General features: G+C 30.7%; 1 protein-coding gene across 1 annotated transcript in view; it reads right to left on the bottom strand.

Annotated features, from left to right (window-relative positions):
• The window catches only part of LOC147063229 (uncharacterized), a 200,312-nt gene that overhangs the window by 26,956 nt on the left and 152,608 nt on the right, over positions 1–20,748 (bottom strand). Inside the window, exon 2 of the mRNA XM_085959632.1 lies at positions 9,463–9,540. Within this exon, the coding sequence (XP_085815758.1) occupies positions 9,463–9,540 (78 nt within the window). The remainder of the gene's footprint in view (positions 1–9,462; positions 9,541–20,748) is intronic.

A 20,748-nucleotide genomic window follows, 5' to 3' on the forward strand; every position in this document is an offset into this window, starting at 1 on the left:
TGTAGCTTAGTTATGTTAATCCAGTAAAGTTTAAATTTAATTTTCCCAACAATAACCAAATCAGAGTTATCTAGTTGTAGTATTGATGTCACGATTTAAATACGAGTCTTTATTTAATATACCTGCGCCAGTAAGCCTTTAGTAATGTTATCATAATCGATTACCTAGTACAGAAAAATGTTGGAATTTTTCCCTCTTTCAAAAAAAAAAAAACCCCGTGAAGTCTGCGTTTAATTAGGAATGTTGTAAAAAATCAATGCAATAATCATCATGATATCAACTGATAGAATTCGCTACAGTCTGGGACAGTCGGAATAATTAGATGAATTTCGCTCGTTATTATTGTGAAATGAATCAAACAATTAGGTACTGTCGTATTGTTACCTAATGGCACCAGACGTCGGTCACCGATGGGTGAGATTGGATGAACGGAAACCGATACTTATTTATTTGCAAATATTTCATTGCAATGAGGCCCTGTAAAAGAAATAGCTGCGACAGTTACGTCCCATTGACATGTATTAGGAAATACATACTGCTTTTTAATGCATCAATTTGGTTTCAACATTATAATAGCATTTATAGAAAGAAACATTATTTAACTATCATTTATGAATATAAAAAAGTTAATGCAGTAGTAATTTGGAAAGAATATGTTTTCGATTGACCCCAATAGGACAAACCGTCTGTAATTTTCTAGATATCAAAAATCATAACTTTTCAGGAGAGGCAAATAACCACATTATTTTCTCAGTTTTAAATTTAGAAATAAAATTTCTTCTATGAAATATCCATTTAGTATAGTTACACATATTTTCATGAAAAAAATGTTATGTTTCTTCAATTTATCGCACTAAACTTTCGAACGATCAGTCATATTGTCGGAGATACAAGAATGCGTTGCAACTTTACTGTGAATATTACTGCAGCAAACACGTATCTTGACTTACAAGAAAGAGATTCAGTACAATTATCTGTCGGAGTTCAGTATTCTGTATACTTACAAACACGTAACTCAAGATACGAGTTTATAATATTTATAAAAGTGTTTTATTGTGATACGAGTTTTTGTTATTGCTTAAATCTATTATGTTGTGAAGTCCGTTTTGAGATACGTATTAGTGGAATATGTGCGTATTCAAATTCTGAATTCATTACATCAAACAACGTAAAACTGACAAAAATTGAGATACGTGTTTGTAGAAAATTAGCGACGAAACGTGTTCAAGAAAATCTCATATAATATATATAATCGGGGAGATGAATTTTGTGTTATTCTTACCCTCGATGTTATATTATTTAATCGACGAAGGTTGCTTAATGTGTGTACACAAAAAAATCGAACGGTAAAAATCCGAGTCGGCAACAAGTTCACGCTGTTTTCACACTTTCCGGTTTATGTACGGTTTTTTTCCATCACAAGCTCAGTTTGTGGTTGATCGTTGTGCTGACCGTACGATTTAAAACCGTCTAATATAAAATCGGTGGCCGTCCGGGCGCCGTGAATACAGTGGTGATGAAGGTTGCTTTACGGCGCCGTTTCTATTTTTAACTGTCACCATGTAATGTCAAAAGGGCATTAAAAGAATGTCGCCATTAGATTTTTTCCGTACAGTCAAAACCGTATAATGTGAAAGCAGCGTAACATCAAAGTTTAAAGAAAGCGTGTTCTACCGGTTTATGTGTACTGGATGTTACAGTATAAATATATATGAAATTATGATACCAGTGCAATTTAAATAGGATTGCTAAAATATGTCAATAATATTAAAAAAATATAAGAAATTACAGATTTGCTGGTGTTCTCTTATGTATAAAGCTTAATAAAGATATTTGCGATATATTTTTTTACGATTTATAAAAAATGTTATAATTTTATTAAAAAAACCTTTCTTTTACTTCAAACGAAAGCGCAACCTTTTTTGAATGAATTGAACTAATTTTTGCCTAATTCAATTCTTCGATTGAGTTAAAAAAAACATCCAAGCCGTCTTTGCGGTTTGGGAATGCAAGAAAACAAACATTCTGGTGTCAGATAATAAATAAACTGCAATCTGAATTATTGACTGTCATAATTTTGTTCATTGAACATTACTTTGATATAAAAGCGCAGCGGAGCACAACATTTGGCGACCGCCGACATCAACTCACGGTCCAGTTGTGCGCATGCGCCTTCGCGTCGATAAAATCAAAATGCCTGACCACTAAGTAAATACAGAATAATTCAAAATTGATTTATCTAATACAAATTTGAACGCTGATATTTTATTGAAATCAGTCATTGTAGAGTCACCAGAGATGGATTAATATGAAAACAAGGTCAAATAAGTAAAAAGTGATTTAAATAAATTATATTAAATATTATTTAATATTACATAAAGAATATTATTTTCTTATGAATAATAAGGCTTTTAACAAATTATGCCGATGGGGGTTGGTATTTTGGTGCAATAATAAATTGCCTATGATGGCCGAGCACGTCAGGCTAATAATATCGTGGGTCACATTTTGTTTTTCGAGGAGTGTTTGGACCCAGAGTATGAACCCAAGAGGTTGAGCAAGTGATTAACAGCTATTTTTTTTGTAAAACAAAAATTTGTTATTAAACCTCTTTATGAGGCGGCTCAGATCTACATAGGATTGTAGAGCCAATAATAATAATAATGAGTTACATGCATTGTACAAGAATTAGCCCATTATACGTAATACTTTGATTGGACGACTTCGGTGGACAGGACATATCTAGCGTATGAGAAATGGATAACCATAGTAATATGTAAGCATATCATTACATAATTCTTGAATATTTAGAATTGTCACGTGATTGTGAAGGAGCATGAGATCGGAAGTCCAGAATTAACTTAAGTAACGGTATACTTTGATGTCAATAGAAATCTATTGCGAATAATTTCATTCACAATAATAATTGAAAAAAAAAATCTAAATTGTATCCATCTATATATTGGTTATATATAATTATCATGTAACCATGTTCGATTCTATCATATGACTTCATAGTGAAGAGGCTATATTGCATTAAGAGGAATAGTTTTTAAACATTTACCCAACACATCATATATTTAATTTTACATATACTGTATTACTATAAAGCATGTTTTTTAGTATTATTTGTGTAATAAATTATAAATTCTATTTAAAATTCATTTTAAAGGAATTTAACATGCGAATGCGAGTTAATTTATTGAATAGTCACACGACAACTCATACAAAATTCACTCTAATGATGGAGCTACCAAATATTTAGATCCAGAAATGACTGCAAAACCACCCTTGCGGATATCTCTCTCTTTTTTTCTCTTCAGTCGGTTATACTAGGTCTAGGACAATTTGGCGCCGGAACAGCTGGGTGAATGAAATTCAAATATAAATAGACGTTCGTGAATTATAGATACTTTTAAAATATATATTTAATACTTCTTATATATTATTATAACTTGGTGAGTTAATGATTTAATTATGCATAATATGTTCCAATGTAAAGAGAGTTCTTTAATTTTATGTGAAGCATCAGGCATAATAATTCTCAATCCGCAACAAAAAACATGTTAATTGCAAAATTAATTAAGACTAGTAAGTAGTAGATAGAAACTTATTAAAACGTCTACGTTCTGTATCAAATCGTATATTTATTACGTTAATGAATCTTATTTCATTTGTCAGTGCGGCGCCCACTTAACCTGGCGTCCAGTTATCACAATGCCGTCATACTCGTCTCCATGAGTTTCTTTTGACTTCGTCCGCCCATCTCCTCTGGAGGCCAATATGATACTGTATTTTTACAAAATATGATGTAACTTCTAAAATACTATTTCATTATTTCTCATTAACTGCTCATACTGAATGAGAAGTTAAAATGATCCGCCATATACAATAAAAATAGATTTATTAAAATGAAATGAACTTATATGCACAATTATTATTTTAGTTGCATTTGATAATGAATGATTGAAAAGTAAAGAATCTTTGATGGAAAATAAACATTTAATTCAAGCTTTGAGTGAGATATAAAAATTATTTTACAATCAAAAATAGTCTGATGTGCGATTAAAAAACATTCAAATGTTTCAACAGTCTGGAAGTCGCCGTTTAGCAACAGTTTCATTTAAATTTAAATAATGCAATTATGATTGATTTATTTTGAATTGCCTAATTAGAGTTTCTAAGGCTGCGACCTAGAAGGCAATTGACTGATTTAGCGGACTAAACAATAAAATGTATTATTTGTCAAAAGCTCAGTCAAGCACTTGCATTTTGGATATGGTACAGTTGTCTTCATTAGCCTTGCTTTAAACTGTTGCAAGTAAGTGCACAGGGATAAAAAAAAACAAAAAAATCATACTTACCAAAAAAATGTTTACATTATAAATTTTTTTAACAACTAAAGACTATGCAAACATACATTTCAAAAACATCAAAAAACTAATCACGACTAAACGATATATTTTTACTTTTGATAGAATAATAAATAGGTAGTCATATAATTGTGTATGTATAATAATATGATCATCTTTACATTGCTTGATTAATGCCTTTTTTATATCCATCTACTACGCTCAGTTTTTATTCGCAAACTGGGCAGTTATTCTATACACAAGGCGACTATCGACGGTAGTTTATCATATTTATGTTTTGACGCGGCTAATTGTAACAACAAGTTAACCATATCTAAACTGTCAAAAAGTGCCATGTTTGAACAGCCCCAGCCCCTATCTTGCCTGTGTTGACTTTTAGAACGAGATAGATAGCTGTTTTGGTCTAGCTTATTATAAAAATATGATAAACATGAATATGATAAAGCAATAATATTTATCACTTTATCCATCGACAGCCGCATTGTGTATAGAATAGCTAACTTGAATCGTAATTTCACTCCGTTTTAGGGCAGTCTTGTGACAAGTCAGTATCTAAAAAGTATCACTATTATATTTAATCATCTAAATTGACACTGTTGTTAGTTGGTTACTTAGGCCGCCTGTGCATGAATACAAAGCCATCGATTCTGCGAGCGACGGGAAATAGTGCATGGTGTTTTTTCAGCATATATTTGAACGAGTGCAAGGATTCAATGATTGGAAAGGATGGATCTCAACCAGTCCTAGTAAAACAGACTAATATTATGCCTTCCAATCTGTAGAGATAGAAATATTCAGTTTTTCCATGGTTCTTAAAAAAATGTCATTCACAGATCTACATATTATCTAAACCATTGCCATTTAGATATCATTTCTTATTAGTTGGTTTTTTGGTGGTTCTTTTGAAATTATACGTTTTATTACACTTAACTTTCAAAGTTATCTTACACCAAGCGTTCATGTAGTGTATACATCAAATATATGTATGGCTCTTTATCACAAATTCGTTAAAAATCAAGAGTTTGGAGCTCATTGTATAATATACATTAGCATGTCTCATGGAAGGGTGGTAGGTAGTTAATAAAATGCATGTTTCTCAAATCAGTAGCTATTGAATTCGATTCCGTGTCAAGAAATGCAGATACTTTTTTTGTTCAAAGCAAAAATTACCATTTCTCATTTTATAAAGTCTTTTACTATAATCTTTACTTTGTGGCAGCCAATATGATTCGACTATAAACAAAGTGATAGTATTAAATTAAGAATGAGAAAAAAGAAGATAATATTATCTAGGTTTATAATATTATATTTATTGAATATTAAAAATATATTCATACTATTCGATATATTGTCTCAGTAAATGTACTGCATGTTAAAAGCATACAGAAGCTTTACTTATAACTGAAATAAAAGCTCTATTCATAATGTATTAGGAGTAGAGTGTTATAATCTCCTTGAGAGTATACCATAGAGTCTTGTATTTTTAAATGAGCATTGAGTACTTCTGCTGTAAAAATTTAACCATCGTTACGAATGCAAATTGCATCTAAGAATCGTTGAATTGAGTTCAAATGGAAGTGAACATTTTATGGTTAACTTTTGTTTTTGTAACTGGCCTATTGTAACGAAACACTTTGACTGGGACGTTGCAAAATGCGAATAATTTCACTTTTGAACTGGCAAACATTAACAAAATTTGATCACTGGTCTCTCAAGTGGCAAGATTACACATGCCAATGGCTTGGCACGGTTCACGGCGCAGAGTTGCGTGCCTAATAACTACTGGCATGCAAAAGCATCTAGTTGAAGTTGATCTTATCGGAATAAACAAATTTGCAATTTGCTCAAATGTAAAGTAAAGTACACATTCTATATAATATTAATATATATAACATTGTTTTGACATGAATAATATATTCCATATACGCATCAAAAAAAAAGACTGAGAGTTAAATAAGTATATAATATATAGTCATAATAGTATGCTATATATCTGACGATTTTTTAACTTAGTGATTAATTTTGCGCACCAATAATTTATATTTTCTAGAGAATTATACACACTACTTTGGTGGTGTTAATAATTATTATTGGTTGAAAGATAAATCGATTAGATCGTTGTGAATATAGAATAATAAGTATTATAGAATGCTTTTTATTCTAATTAGTCTAATAAATACATAAGCGACAAATTCTTTTTCTCTAAACTCTTGGTCCATCTATGCTCTTTAGGGCAAAGTTTTGCTGATTCTGCTTTAGAACAACTTGAAACAGACTCGTTATTTCATAAAAAAATCATTTTCAGCGATGAAGCTCATTTTTGGTTAAACGGATTAGTAAATAAGATCAATCGTCGCATTTGGAGTACCTAGGTAATAAGTTACTGTCAATGGAGTACGCTACAGAAACATGATTACTTAGTGTGTTTGCATTGTAATGGCATGAATTAGATGATATTGATCTAAACGATATTTACTTACAACAAGATAATGCAACATGGCAAACAGCTCGTGACGCAATCAACTTGTTGACAAAAAAAAAATAAGTATATATATATATATTGTATTATTTGATAACCTTATATTTGAATTTTATTCGGCCGAATCACTGTCCAGAATAATCCCAAAGATGCGCCAGAAGATGCAATCGCGAAACAACGGACGGACACTGGTTACTCGCGCGGAGTACCGAATTGTTCGTTAATTCGTTTTTCGCGTGTAAATAATGGCATGTGGAAGAAGACAGACTATTTGCCATTACGTCGATTAGGCCGAGTCTATGACGTCACACAGACGCTGTGATTTATTACGATTTCAACGCTGGACGATTTGCCTCACAGATAATACGTTTGGATGAGCAAATACGCGGGAACAAGTGAGCAACATTGTTTTGAACTAAGAAGCATGACCCGTTATTTTTGATCGATATTTTAACGCATTTCAAACTGATTACGGCGTTGATTTATTACCTGTTACATCTGTTTATATCCACTGAGCTTTAATGAGAAGAAATATAATATTTTTTTAGTTTTTTTCCCTCTCCGTATTATAGTGAACTTTACAAATTACTTTAGACTTTTACAATGGACTTTCACAACACGATAATTAAAAACAAAGCTGATTGGGTTAAATATGGTGGCCGTCATTCCTTATTTCCCTACCTACCTCACATACTTATTTATTATTGACACAAGACCAGGTAACCAGTAATTACGGGTCATAAAATGACCGTGATTGCGAATAACATTGAGTTACTTAAAGACTGCCGAGCGCGTAGGGTTTTATTAAAGTTATGGATATAAACAAGGCTGCGTTAACTACAGAGTGGTTCATACAAAATGCATCTGTTTGATCTTCGTTGCGATACATCTGATAAGGTTTGAGCTAACGTCGTGTCTATCATCTATCTTGAACTCGTAATCATCATTTATCCCAAAACAAAAGTGAAACCATGAGAGTGACATTCCGAACCGTCCGTTTATCAGTGCGTGAGTGCGTGAACACCAAACTGGCTATAGCGCGCGTCAGCCGTCTCGACACAAAAGGTCAGTGTCTGGCATCCTGTGTAAATCCACCCCTCTAGATCCATAATCTACCAACCGGCATTTCCTCAAATTATAGTCCACTGCTCAAAGCGCCACCAAATGTAATATATACTATTAAAATAGTATAAAAAAACAAAGAAATATAATACGATGCAGTTTTAGAAGTACAGTATAAAGAGTAAATAGTTATAAAAATTATAAAGTACACGGAAGTACACCGAATGACCTAAGTAAACCTTATTTTAAGAATTCATAAAACAACAAGCCCACTTAGGAATATATCAATATTCGAAACGAGTTATTGATATTCCAATTAGAATCACCAATGACAGATTAATTCTACCGATTTCTATCAGGGATCAGGAACAAAAAGGTCAATACTACTAAGAATGACAGAGTTCTCATTTATACCTCGTATAAGTAGGAGATATAAACACATTCAAGTGTTTAAACTACAGTATGTAAGCATTCCTAAGGGAAAGGCAGTATGTTTAAGTCAGTAGCCCTCGTAGTTCAGTGCCTTACTGGCTTCTCATCCTGGGGCTCCAAGTACAATCCCGGTGAGGTTAGAAGACACTTGTGTGATTTTTTGAAAGCCTCGATATGTATGTAATTATTTTACTTCTACTATTATTCGGCCTGTTGTAGTATTAAAAAGAATATACTTTTGAGTCCAAAAAGAAACTTTAAGGAAACTCAATTTAAAATGTTAGAGAATAACAGGTGGCGTTATTATGGCTGTATGGTTTTAGGTATTTTAGATAAGTTTCTGTCATTTATAGATTCAATAGACGAATGGCCCTGAAAGATAAGATATCTTAAGATAGTGGTTAATTACCTTTCTTTTAAATACCAGAATATTTTGGGGTAATTACATAATAATATAAATCGAATATATAGTAAAATAATTTTTTTTTCGTTCTTTGATATATATTATTACGTTTTTAAATCATCATGGATGTTCATTAATGCTTTAGGACATTGAAGTCTAGTATCGGTAATTATTAACTTATTTTAAACAAAATCTGATTTATGAAAAAGGTTTAATATTCGTGTAAGTGAATATTTCAATTAAAAAGAAGCCCAAACGCAACAAAAAAAGTTTAAATATTTAAAAAAAAATGTGGAATATAGAATAGTTTTTAAATATTTTGAAAAAGGATTGTTATTTTATTAGAAAAAATTTCTTCTAAATAAAACACTCTATGTTGTGTTTAATTTAATTTGTTTTGAGATCAACAAACTATTTACATATAAGATTTTGTGAAAGACGTCTAACCTTGCGAATGATTACGTGGCTCACTTATACTATTAAAAAACAATTTAATTTGGAATGTTCACTTAAAACTGACCTAATTTTCACTCAATCTTCTGCTTTAATTAAATGAAATATTAATTACATCGTAAATTATTGATGTTACGATGCATAATAGAATATTAAAGAAATTAAATGATGGATTGATTCGTATTTCAAACAAGCTTATATTATAATAAGATGTATATTAGATTATAGTAGGTATAATGATTGTATGGAAATAATTTTACCTTGCATCCTTCACAGGTGAACGCTCCAAAATGGAAACCGGCAGCTGGTTCTCCGCACACTTTACACTGCTGATTCATCTGGAATTAAAAATAAATCACATTGTTAATTAAATTTTAATTTAAAACATACATACCGGCTTAAAACCCAATCAACGATTTCATTATTTAGTAATATTTTACTAGGATGTATATTGTATCCTAATATCTTTAATTCAATTATTATTCATGATCTTCTATATCGGTTTTTGAAAGCAATTTATGAGTTCAATGTCAATAGATGGTGATTAAATTTTGTGTAATTATTATCAAAATTCGACATAAGCACGATGTACCGACTACGATATTTTTTAATATATCGTATCTATTAAAATCATGCCAATACATAAGAGATGCATATTATGATAATTAATTAATTAAGTTATGACGACTTATTTAATTAAAGATGGTCAAATGATTTTTGAATACTTTTCAACAATTGATTATTGCATTAATACTATCGAGCGAAGGTACTTGATGAAATTTGAATTTAAATTCTAATAGATTTTAGTTTTGCACAATTCCATTTGAGTCGTTCTTTGCAACCCGGGTTTTGCCTTTCGGCATCTTCAGGTACTGTGTACACTTACCAAAAGGCAAATAAATACAACGAAATGACAACGAATACTAAATTAACTCTTACTTATATAACAAATTAATACATTTAATAAAGTAAGTAAAAACTCCATTACCTACTTATCAAGTCAGGGGCACAATAAAAAAATATAACAAATGATTAATAGTTGAAGTGTTTGTAAAAAAATCCCTATATTATTAATAATAATACACTCGTTTAGTGTATAATAAATCGTCAAAACCTAATAATAGATCATTAGTAATTATAAACTATAAAAGTACTACACTCAAGAGGTGTAAAATCGTCCATTCTGGAAACAATGATAACATATTGGGAATGGATGGAATTATTGTTTATTTGCCTTTTGATAAGTGTGCACAGTGCCTGAAGATGCCGAAAGGCGAAACCCGGATCGTAAAAAATTACTCAAATGGAATAGTACGTAACTTAAATCCACTAGAATTGATTGATATTTGATTATGTACTATTTAATTATGCATATTATTATGATGTCAATATACTATGGTTTGTATCTTTGAGATTCGGCCGACACTTTTCGGCCGAGACTTTTTAAGCTTGGTTAGACGCTGTGTCTCAAAGCCAACTTTTGAACTTTGGGAGTCGATATTTCTGACAAATTTTAGTGCTACATTGGTACGACCGCGATACAAATACTTGAGTTCGTAAGCGGACACGTTGGCTTTCTATGATTAAAATAATCACGAACAGACGCTTCACGTGGTTGGGATATGTGTTAAGAATACCGCCAGACAACGTGATACTCCGTATCCTTATGCAACGATGCAGGTCTCACATGGCGGAAGGCGCGAGATCACAGAACAGATAACAAATAGAATTCCAATTGGCTATAATACCAATACAGTAAATTTTGAAGCAGGGTTTTGAATATGTGAGTGGCCTATGAAAATAAACCACGCATTATAGACGTGCAATAGTGTGTGTAATACATTAATATTAAATGAGCGTCAATGCATAAACCGAGAGTTGTCGACGTTTGACGTATCTATGACTTATTATATAAAACTTATTATAATATATTATAATTGATTGACGGATATTATTATGAATTTAAATATGACATTTTAAAATATCCCAATAACATCTGCTCCATAAATAATAAAGATGTTTTGTACGGTTACTAATTTAAGAATCATGTAAGGAAGAGTACAGAAACCTTGATCTTATACGATACGGTGATAAACTTTTTAAAAGCAATTACTTGTTCAACAGTATTGTTATAGACTTACATTATTTTGACACATTTAAAAAACTGAATAGTATTTTTTCAGGAAGTATTGAAGTTGTATTGTAGATATTTCGGGGAGGCCATGCCCATCAACCCAGAACTGTTGTATGGTTTGTGATAATCGATTATATTTAAGATAATTTTCAAAATATATAAGTGACCTTATGATAATATCGTCGTTCCCTATTAAAAAAGTCGGATCTGCAAAATGTTATTTTTCAGTACGAGCAATCAAAGATGTTTCATCAAATATCCTTTGTGACCTATTGCTTGCCATAATGAATAAAAGTACGGGTTATAGAAACTTTTCTAAACGTTTATAAAAACATCCGTCTGTCCGGTGAACATAGCAGCAACTGTTAGATCCGACGCATCTTACTCACCCATGCCCAGCCAACAATGTCGGTTGGTAAGAACCGACATTGTTATTCGGACACTCTCGGTAGATCCGTCATTTTTAACTTGAATATCTCGAAATTTTTCAAACAAACAAAAAAAACTGTGATTGTGGTATAAATGTTTAAAGTGTTTAAATAACTTTTACGTAATAATCCAAAAATGACAAAATTTCAGATCCGACTTTTTTAATTGGGACTGACGATATTATGTTTACATTATTTTTACAATCAATTATGAAATTGACTCTGAAGAAAAATGTTTAAGTACCACTAACTGTTTTAAAAAACTTGGCAACATTTCTATACAGAAGGATTTTTTGGATCTAACAAAAAATTAAGAGTAGTATCACTATCAGTGAAATTGTTTGAATGTTGATAAAGATTTATGGTTTATTAGACATGATTTTTTTTTTAAATTGAAGAACTTAATGATGTCACAGAACATAAATATATCTCAATAAATTATTTTTTTATTCAACGAATAATTCACAAAGATTTAAAAACACATACACAACATTCCTACATAATTTTAAAACACCTATGAGAAATATAATACAAGTACGTTATTAAAATAATTATGAGAGATACTGACACAGTAATTAAGGTAATTATTAATACTTTGAAGTAAAATACAAAAGCCAATTTACTGCTAAATAATAAATAAAATAATTAGAAAACGCTTTTGTGAGAATTGTAAAAACATTAGTTAACTTTTCCGTAATTGGATAGGATAAACAATCCTAACAACCTATCTCCACCCCTTGCCACTATTCTGTATATAATATTGTCTTCTAAAAACTGCGCACATACAAATACATTTATTTATATGTGTATATTATATCCCACTGATACAGAATATACAGAAACAAACCGCATTAAGTGACGCAACGGTATATGTAAAAGAATTGACAATTATCTTTTTAAAAATTATGACTTCTTCAGGGACTATGCATACTCGTCAATAGAATGTACACTCTATACATACATATTTTGAAATGGTTTTAGAGATTTTTTATAGGTGAGTGTGTATACTGTGTATAAAGTGTATAAAGATGTCAAAATACTAAATACGAGTTGCAATGAATAATGAAAGTGTACAGAACCAAATTAAAAATAAATAAACATATAAATACTCACCCTTTAATTATATTAGTGGTTGGGCCATTTATATTCCCATTCCATTCCCTATCTCCTCACCCACCTCCTAATCCCCAGTGTTATTGTCACCAGACAATCAATAAGAAATTACGGGTCATGAGAGACGGTGTTACAAAGAACATTGAGTAACATCTCGATAGCGGGCGTGAGCGAGCTTCTAATAGCTTTTCGTAGCTTAAGTGATTTACTCAATAAATACAGACTCATTCAGAATCTATCCTCATCATTCATACATCCTCATGTATAATCCATAAAACTGGCACAAAGTGCTTAAGTGTACGAACCGGATGACCCAAAGTAACAATATCACGCGAGTGAGAGTTGAAACTAAACCATGAAGCCATCATACATCATCACAAAGATAAGTGTCTGGCATTCTTGTTCATCACACCCTTCCCCTATGTCCAAACTCCTCATCATTCCTCAAAATAATTACAGTCCACTTAAAAAGCTCAACCTGTTAGTAATAACTTATTTACACGACACTAATAAAAAAAACAGGTGCAAAAATAAAAAATAATAAAGCTTTCAAAATAAAAAAAGGAAATTCTTGATTCAATGAGAAAGTACGTGAACATTAAATAATGGAATTATTATATTATTATGGATGTGCATCTAGGCCTTTTCCTGCAAATAAATAATTTACCCTGACATGCTAATAAATAGGCTGTTAGTACTACAAAGCTGTAATTGCTGGATATGATAAATGCTAAGCGACCTCCCCTACTTAGCAGTGAATGATTTACCTCCGCGTTTTCTTTCAGCTCGGACTTTGAATAATCTGATTCACTTGTTACGGCTTCATAGAAATGTTTCACGATCAATAGACTAACTGTGTTTTTTTTAATCTTAATAGCCATGCAGCTCACTTCTTACTGATTGCTTTGAATATTCATTATTCGCTATGCCAATGAAATTTATTCGAGATTAATGATGGATTCATTAATGGTTTAAATCGATTGAACACTTCATTATATTTGGTTAATATAGGTGAAAATATTCATTTGAAACGAAATAATTTTGAATTATCTCAGAAAATATATACTTATATTGAACATACATAACTTGAAAACACCTCAGATATAATCACTAAAAAAATCATAAATATTTGAATAAAATATGAACCTCGACGGGATTTGAACCCGTATAACCATTAGTGTCGCGCCAATCTGTGTATTAACCAATTATGCTATGAGACTCCTAACTAATTACGATAATTTAAACTAGTAGGTCATACATGAAATGCTTATTAAATTTAATTGATTTCAATAACAGGAAAAATATGTAGGTAGGTACTTAATTAACTTATTACTGTCAAACAAAATCTTCTTGTCAACGTGTTAAAACTGTGAACTAATAAGCCCCTCCTGTTTTTAACCGCACTTCGACTGCAACAGCTTCCGGTTATCAACGAGTTGTCCACGTGCTAAAACTGTGAACTAACAAGCACCTCCTATTTAATTAATCGCACTTCGACTCTAGCGACTTATTATAATACCGGTTATTGCCTAGATCTTCTTATCGGACAGTAGTATGTTTACGAATTTATCAGTGGGGGGAATGAAATGTTTATTAATACTAATACTTTATAATCTAAATAGTAAGAGGCATAATATATATTTTTATATGCGTGCACTTTAAATGAAATAAAAGAAAGTCTTGCTGTCATAATAATATTTTGTTCAACTGTCAGTTTCGAACTACAGTTAAGAATATCTGATGACGTTCTGTCATTCAGATTCGGCAGAAAGATCTGTTATTATTGTGCGTTGGTTGCTAATCATAATACTCGAGACTGTGCTGATTGTTTATAAAGTGATTTATAATGAAAGAAGCAATGCTGAAAAAGGAAGCAAAATGTATTACAAAAATTAAGCAATCCAATTATATTGATTGTCTTCCTACGGTATCTGTTCTCGAAATGCGAAATAAGATTGGCGGGCGAGATTTCATTTCGGTTACACAAAATTCACGATCAGTACCGTCATGAGAAGGTAGGCAAGTTAGGCACCAACTGATGAGTGGAATATTAGGGGAGGCGGCAAATTGGAAAGAGAGAATAAATAATATTGGCAGGTGGCCTTACCTATCTAAAACTGTGTTAGATCTCGCGGCTCGCAAAAAACATATTGATTTTTGGATATATGCCTAATAATCACTCTGAGTTAAATAATCTATATTAATATAACTAATACTCTGTCGATGCACATAACATGGTATTTTACTGTACTTAGTGTGTAAATAATATAATATATTTATTTCTTCACAAGTATTTTAAAAATAATTTATGTGAAATCTGTAGATTGAGTCATCCATTAAAAAGAATTAATGCTGCATAATCATTAACATCATCAGTTGAAGTCGATTTATTCTTGGACGAAGTCCTCCACTAGTTTCTTCCAGTCTTCTCGGTTTCTGCCATTAACGTCTACATTAAAAATTATTTATTGGTAATTGCTGTTGTAGAAAGGTGTTATTTACAGAAAAAAATACTTATGAATAGCTGGAACAATGTTTATTTTCTATTCTTAACCGTTAATTGGTTACTATGAAATTCAAATAATATTATTCTACGAATTTAATAATTATATTTAGTGTGTAGATACATCTATATAAAATATCGTAGATAACCAAGTTAAGAACAGGCATGGTATGCATACTGATAGACTATAGAGCACAGAAAATTGGATTACATAATATATTGAATTTGTCAGATGTGGAGAAAAATATTACGTATTTTATACAAAATGACAATCAGGGGGGATGGTTAAGGGAGGACATGCTCAGCGTAGGTCAAAATGGAGCTTTCATTCTATTTTCAAAGTATGATCCTGGACATTTTTTTAAACGTTGTAGATAATCTATTTATATAATTTTGAAGCCTTATTATCCTTTATATTTATTTTAAACATTTGATGACTGCATAAAGTATTTTTATTACATAAAATAGTATTCTTTTAAACCTCTCTCTCTAACGTTTTATAATATAGTCATATTTTAGTACATAAATGTGCAGTGGTGTTAAGATTTTTTATATTTATTAATTTTTAAACGCATTTATAAAACCATCACTATAATTTATGTCGACATTCCATCCAACATGGTCACCACAAAGGTCAATTATAATGCTTTTAAAAAATGTGCGGCGTCTTATTGAGGGCGTGAAGATTTCTTCAAATAGTTAAGAATGTTCGTATTGTTTTAACATATTATATGTAAATTAATTGGAATAATTTATTTTTGTTAATTATTCTACGTACGCTTTTCTTCCATTGGCACTTTGATTAAATTATGTTTTAGTAAACTCAGTCAAAGTACACTTGAGTGTGTGGTGACATCAGTATTGGGAAACATTCCCAGGTATATACAATAATTGCTGATGCTTTATATCTAAATGTAGGGCTTCGTGATATACTCAATTAAGCACGAGTATGGTGCTGGGCGGTTTGGCTTGGAGGGAACTATTAGGTTGTATTAGTAGAAATGACATGCTACATTTAAAAATACTACCGTTTACCAAATGCTTTATTTGTCAAAATTTAATTACACTTAAAAACAACGCCTTCGCAATATTCCAAATTTATAAAAATATAATATAATTAATAAGATCACATCCAAAAAGAAAAGATTCATAAGGTGAAAGTGTTTGTAAATATCTCAATAAAATGATTTTTTTAGTCGGTGAGTTTTTTACTGGGAGTTAAAATATGATTTTTGACAAATCGCACGGGCCACATTGGAGGCGGAACTTGGCCTAGGGACGTCACTGTTTATGATTATGATTGGGCCCAATTTAATGAGATGGCTACCAAACAAACGGCAGTCATCTCGTATGGCAGACAAAAATGGGAATAAGCCATTTGTCCGGTCGACAAGTGAGGTGGGCGGATAAAAATCGAAACGAATATCGTTGGTCACAATTTTTTGGATGGTCCATTAAATTTGACCATATTTAATTTCACCGATGCGATAACATCAATTCAATGATAATTTTTCTCGAAATACAAGTTGTATAAATGTTTTAAATTATTATTTTATTACTGTATACCATTAATACAGCTGGATTAAATTTAAAAAAAGACAATACAAATAATATGGTGTGATAGTCTCTGTGATTTTATAGCATATTTATATGTTTTATAACACTTTATAAAACAATAACAAAAAATTGGAATTCTACTTTTTTTCCATAAATTAAACATTGTTAATAAAAAAAAAATATAATCAATATATGGTGCGAATTATACTCTTAAAATAATATAAATAGATAGGTACCTTATATTTATTGATGTTTTATTTTTATATATTAAGTTATTATTAATTAATATTACAAGATTAAAAAAAGAAGATATTTCAAACTATTGCGACAGAATTTTTGATGTTATATCATATTTATATTTTTTATGAAACTGAACATTCATTTATTATTTTCAATATCAAGTACCTACCCAAAAAATTATACCTACTTCACATTATCTTTATAAACAAAAATAGGTAACATTGAATTTATATTAAATATTTTATATTTACTTATTAGTTCTAATTTATATTAATATGATAATTATTAATACTATATTAGATTTTGCTGTAGAAAACTATTCTGAAAAATGTGAATATTATTCTACAACAGTAATGAATGTGCTACAGATTTGACATAACAAGCCGAGGTAATGGATTTAATAAAATGGCGTAACATTGTGCATATTCTGAAGTTTGAAACTACAAAATAAAAATATACTGAAGAAAGTAGTTGATAATAAATTTATAAGATATTACACGTAAATTTCTAATGAAAAGCTCATATACCTTTCAAGGGTGGAGATAATTTGTACAAACATTTTCAAATATGTTGGGTTTGTAACTGTGATTTAGATCTAAACATGGATACAACATACACTTATGAGAGCGTTTGGTCTACTAGTTTGTTAGAAATGATCAAAAACGATATTGTTTTTCTTCTTTGTCGTATCGGGTCTTCAATAGCTACAATGTGTCGCTCCAGAAGTTAGCAAAAGTAACAGCATTTACCTCAGCTTGTAGGATTTCGACGAAATTGTAGCTTACTAGGCAAACCTTGCATGAAAGAAGGTGCTACATGCTTTGCATATCACCGCAGTCGCAGGTTTGGTCATCGGAGAACCCCCACTTCACCATGTTGTCTTGGGTGCTCCCTACCATGGTTCTAAATCTGTTTAGGGCCTTCTATGTACGTTACCCGTATAAACTCGGTAAAAACGAGATTGATATTATTAGTTTAAAAATCTACTGGAAACACTTACGGTCGAAATTGTATTAATTTATCCAGAATCCACGAAGTAGAATTTTAATTAGAACATTGTAGGTATAGATCAGCAGTTTTAGATTGAAATTATTGCGATGCCCTTGCAAATAAACTCATGTGCGATAGTTTACCACTGTGTACTGAAATTACGTACTTTCAAACTCTTTGATTAAAGTTTTTGACTGATACGCATATTTATAAGACATTGGTACAAAATAACCACCTCATCTGCTTAATTGAAAACTGTCATTGGACGGTTTTATTTATCAAATACTGGATTAAAAATGAAGAAATATTAAAGTGGTATCTTTTTTGTGTGATTGATAATTAAAAATGAAAAATCGTCTATTTTTATAGTTAAGATATTAATATACTCTTTTATAGTATCTTCAATACACATACACAAAGAAAAATCATTACTATATCAGTAATTAAAATTAAATCAACAGATGAATACTTATATGAGTATAAAAAAATGATTCAGAATGTAATTGCAAACAATGCTTTGTTCAAAAGAGACCATTACGCACACGTAACTAAGCAACAATAAGCTGCTTCTGTATTATATGATGCGAAGAATGAGATGTGATTATACAATTGAAAGCTTGTGCTCCCGTAATGAAAGCTTATATTCGATTATGTATAATAATACTGTGTGAATAACTTGGTCTATAAGGGCAGTAGACAGATCTCGTTAATATACCAACGCGCTTTTGTGCTCAGATTTAATGAAATCGTAATTATTCTTTCTTAGAAATAATATACTACATACGCACCTGCTACCTAAATACTTTATTTTAAATGTTACAAAGAATATTTTATGAAACTTAGCTAGTGAATATGTATGCTTTACTGCATATGCTTCTGTACTACCGTTGATAATAGCCATTCGAATGAACTTGACTTCTACTATAAATAGCGCGATTAACCAACTTTTATGTGGTAATTATAAGGTGATTAAAAGGTTAGCAGTGATTCTGTTAATATATGAATATGTTTGTTATTATGTTCTCTCAATTATTTTCAATGTAAAATCAAATGATGTCACGAAAGATTGAAACTTTCGAGATGTGATTATATAGACGTATCCTCAAAATTCCTTGGACTGATTAGGTGACACATGTTAATTACATAGAAAAAGACCGAGGAATTCCGCGTATGATCAAAATCAGAAAAGTACATCATTATCCAACTTGTGATCAAAAGAAAAATCAAAGACCAAGAACATACATGCGACCACACCTTCAACGAATTGTTCCGCTTCCGAGTAGCAGATGATAAGGTTAATATCGTTCTGATGGTGGACAACTCCCGCTTAGGATATCTTAAGGGTGTGAGCTTATAAATGTTGTAAATGGATATATCTTCAAAATATTGAAGTATACTAGTATGACCGCTTTGAATATACTCAAATTTGTGAGAAAACTTATCATTGATATTAGGGATGGGTGTGTATATGAAGAGATGTGGCTAAACTATGTGATTATGACAACTGTCTGATTTTTTGGTACTGCCATACTAGTCAGTAACCCAAAAAGTTTTCATGGCAGTAAGAATGCAATATTTATGAATAAAAAACTTCAGAGGCACAACGAAAATTAGTATGGTTAAAGAATTAGTGTCATGTGTACATAATATTATTATATCAGCGTAGAGACACCTTCATACAATAAATCGGAAACGTCAAAGAAACATGATATGGCATATAACGAAGATCAATTATTAATCAAGGTAAATTTCATTATCCATTTCAATTCCAATTAATTTATTTAACATATTCTGGACATTAAAAATTATAAGTTTAGGACGTTCACAACATGACATGAAACATTATTATAAAAAAGTGATAAAAACGATAAAAATGAAAAAATAAAAAGAGAACATAAAAACATACAAAAGCAGTGAAAATACAATTATAAATCTATATAAGTTTAAAGAAGTACATCGAGTTTACTAAGGAGACCCTATTTTAACAATTTAAAAAATAGCGTCCACCTCACGCAAGTGGAATATATCAACATGCGAAGCAATTTGGTTGAACATAAACATTACATAATCATTATATACCTACTGAGTTTTTATTATTTATAATGTGAGATCATAATTACAATAAAATATAAAATAAATTCAAATGTAAAGAAATTCATAAAATATTCCTTTAATTTTAAAAATAGTCTAGTATATTATGATGAAGAATGCGGATGCTGTAATAAAGTTCAACCAACTAAATTTAATTGACGTAAGCATTACTTATAATAATTATAATATTTCATATGCTTAAAGAGATCAACTTTTCATATATGAAAGAGACTATTGACAGATTGAAATCCAAAAGCATTTTTAACAAGGAGTTAAAACATAATATGTAATTATCTAACTGGACTGAATTCATATAACTGTATATCGTATTATTTGAATATGATGGATACAAAATGAAACGTATGTACATACACTCAATATCGACAATGACTTTGCTATGTTTTTTCTTATATACTCGTTTCCTTACAGCAAAAAATACTTATCTAAGACGCAAATCAATATAATTAATAGTATAATACCCAGTAGTCCG

Source organism: Rhyacophila brunnea, unplaced genomic scaffold (genome assembly GCF_057557595.1).
Source record: "Rhyacophila brunnea isolate RB1 unplaced genomic scaffold, BYU_Rbru_1.0 scaffold_9, whole genome shotgun sequence".
Lineage (NCBI taxonomy): Eukaryota > Metazoa > Arthropoda > Insecta > Trichoptera > Rhyacophilidae > Rhyacophila > Rhyacophila brunnea.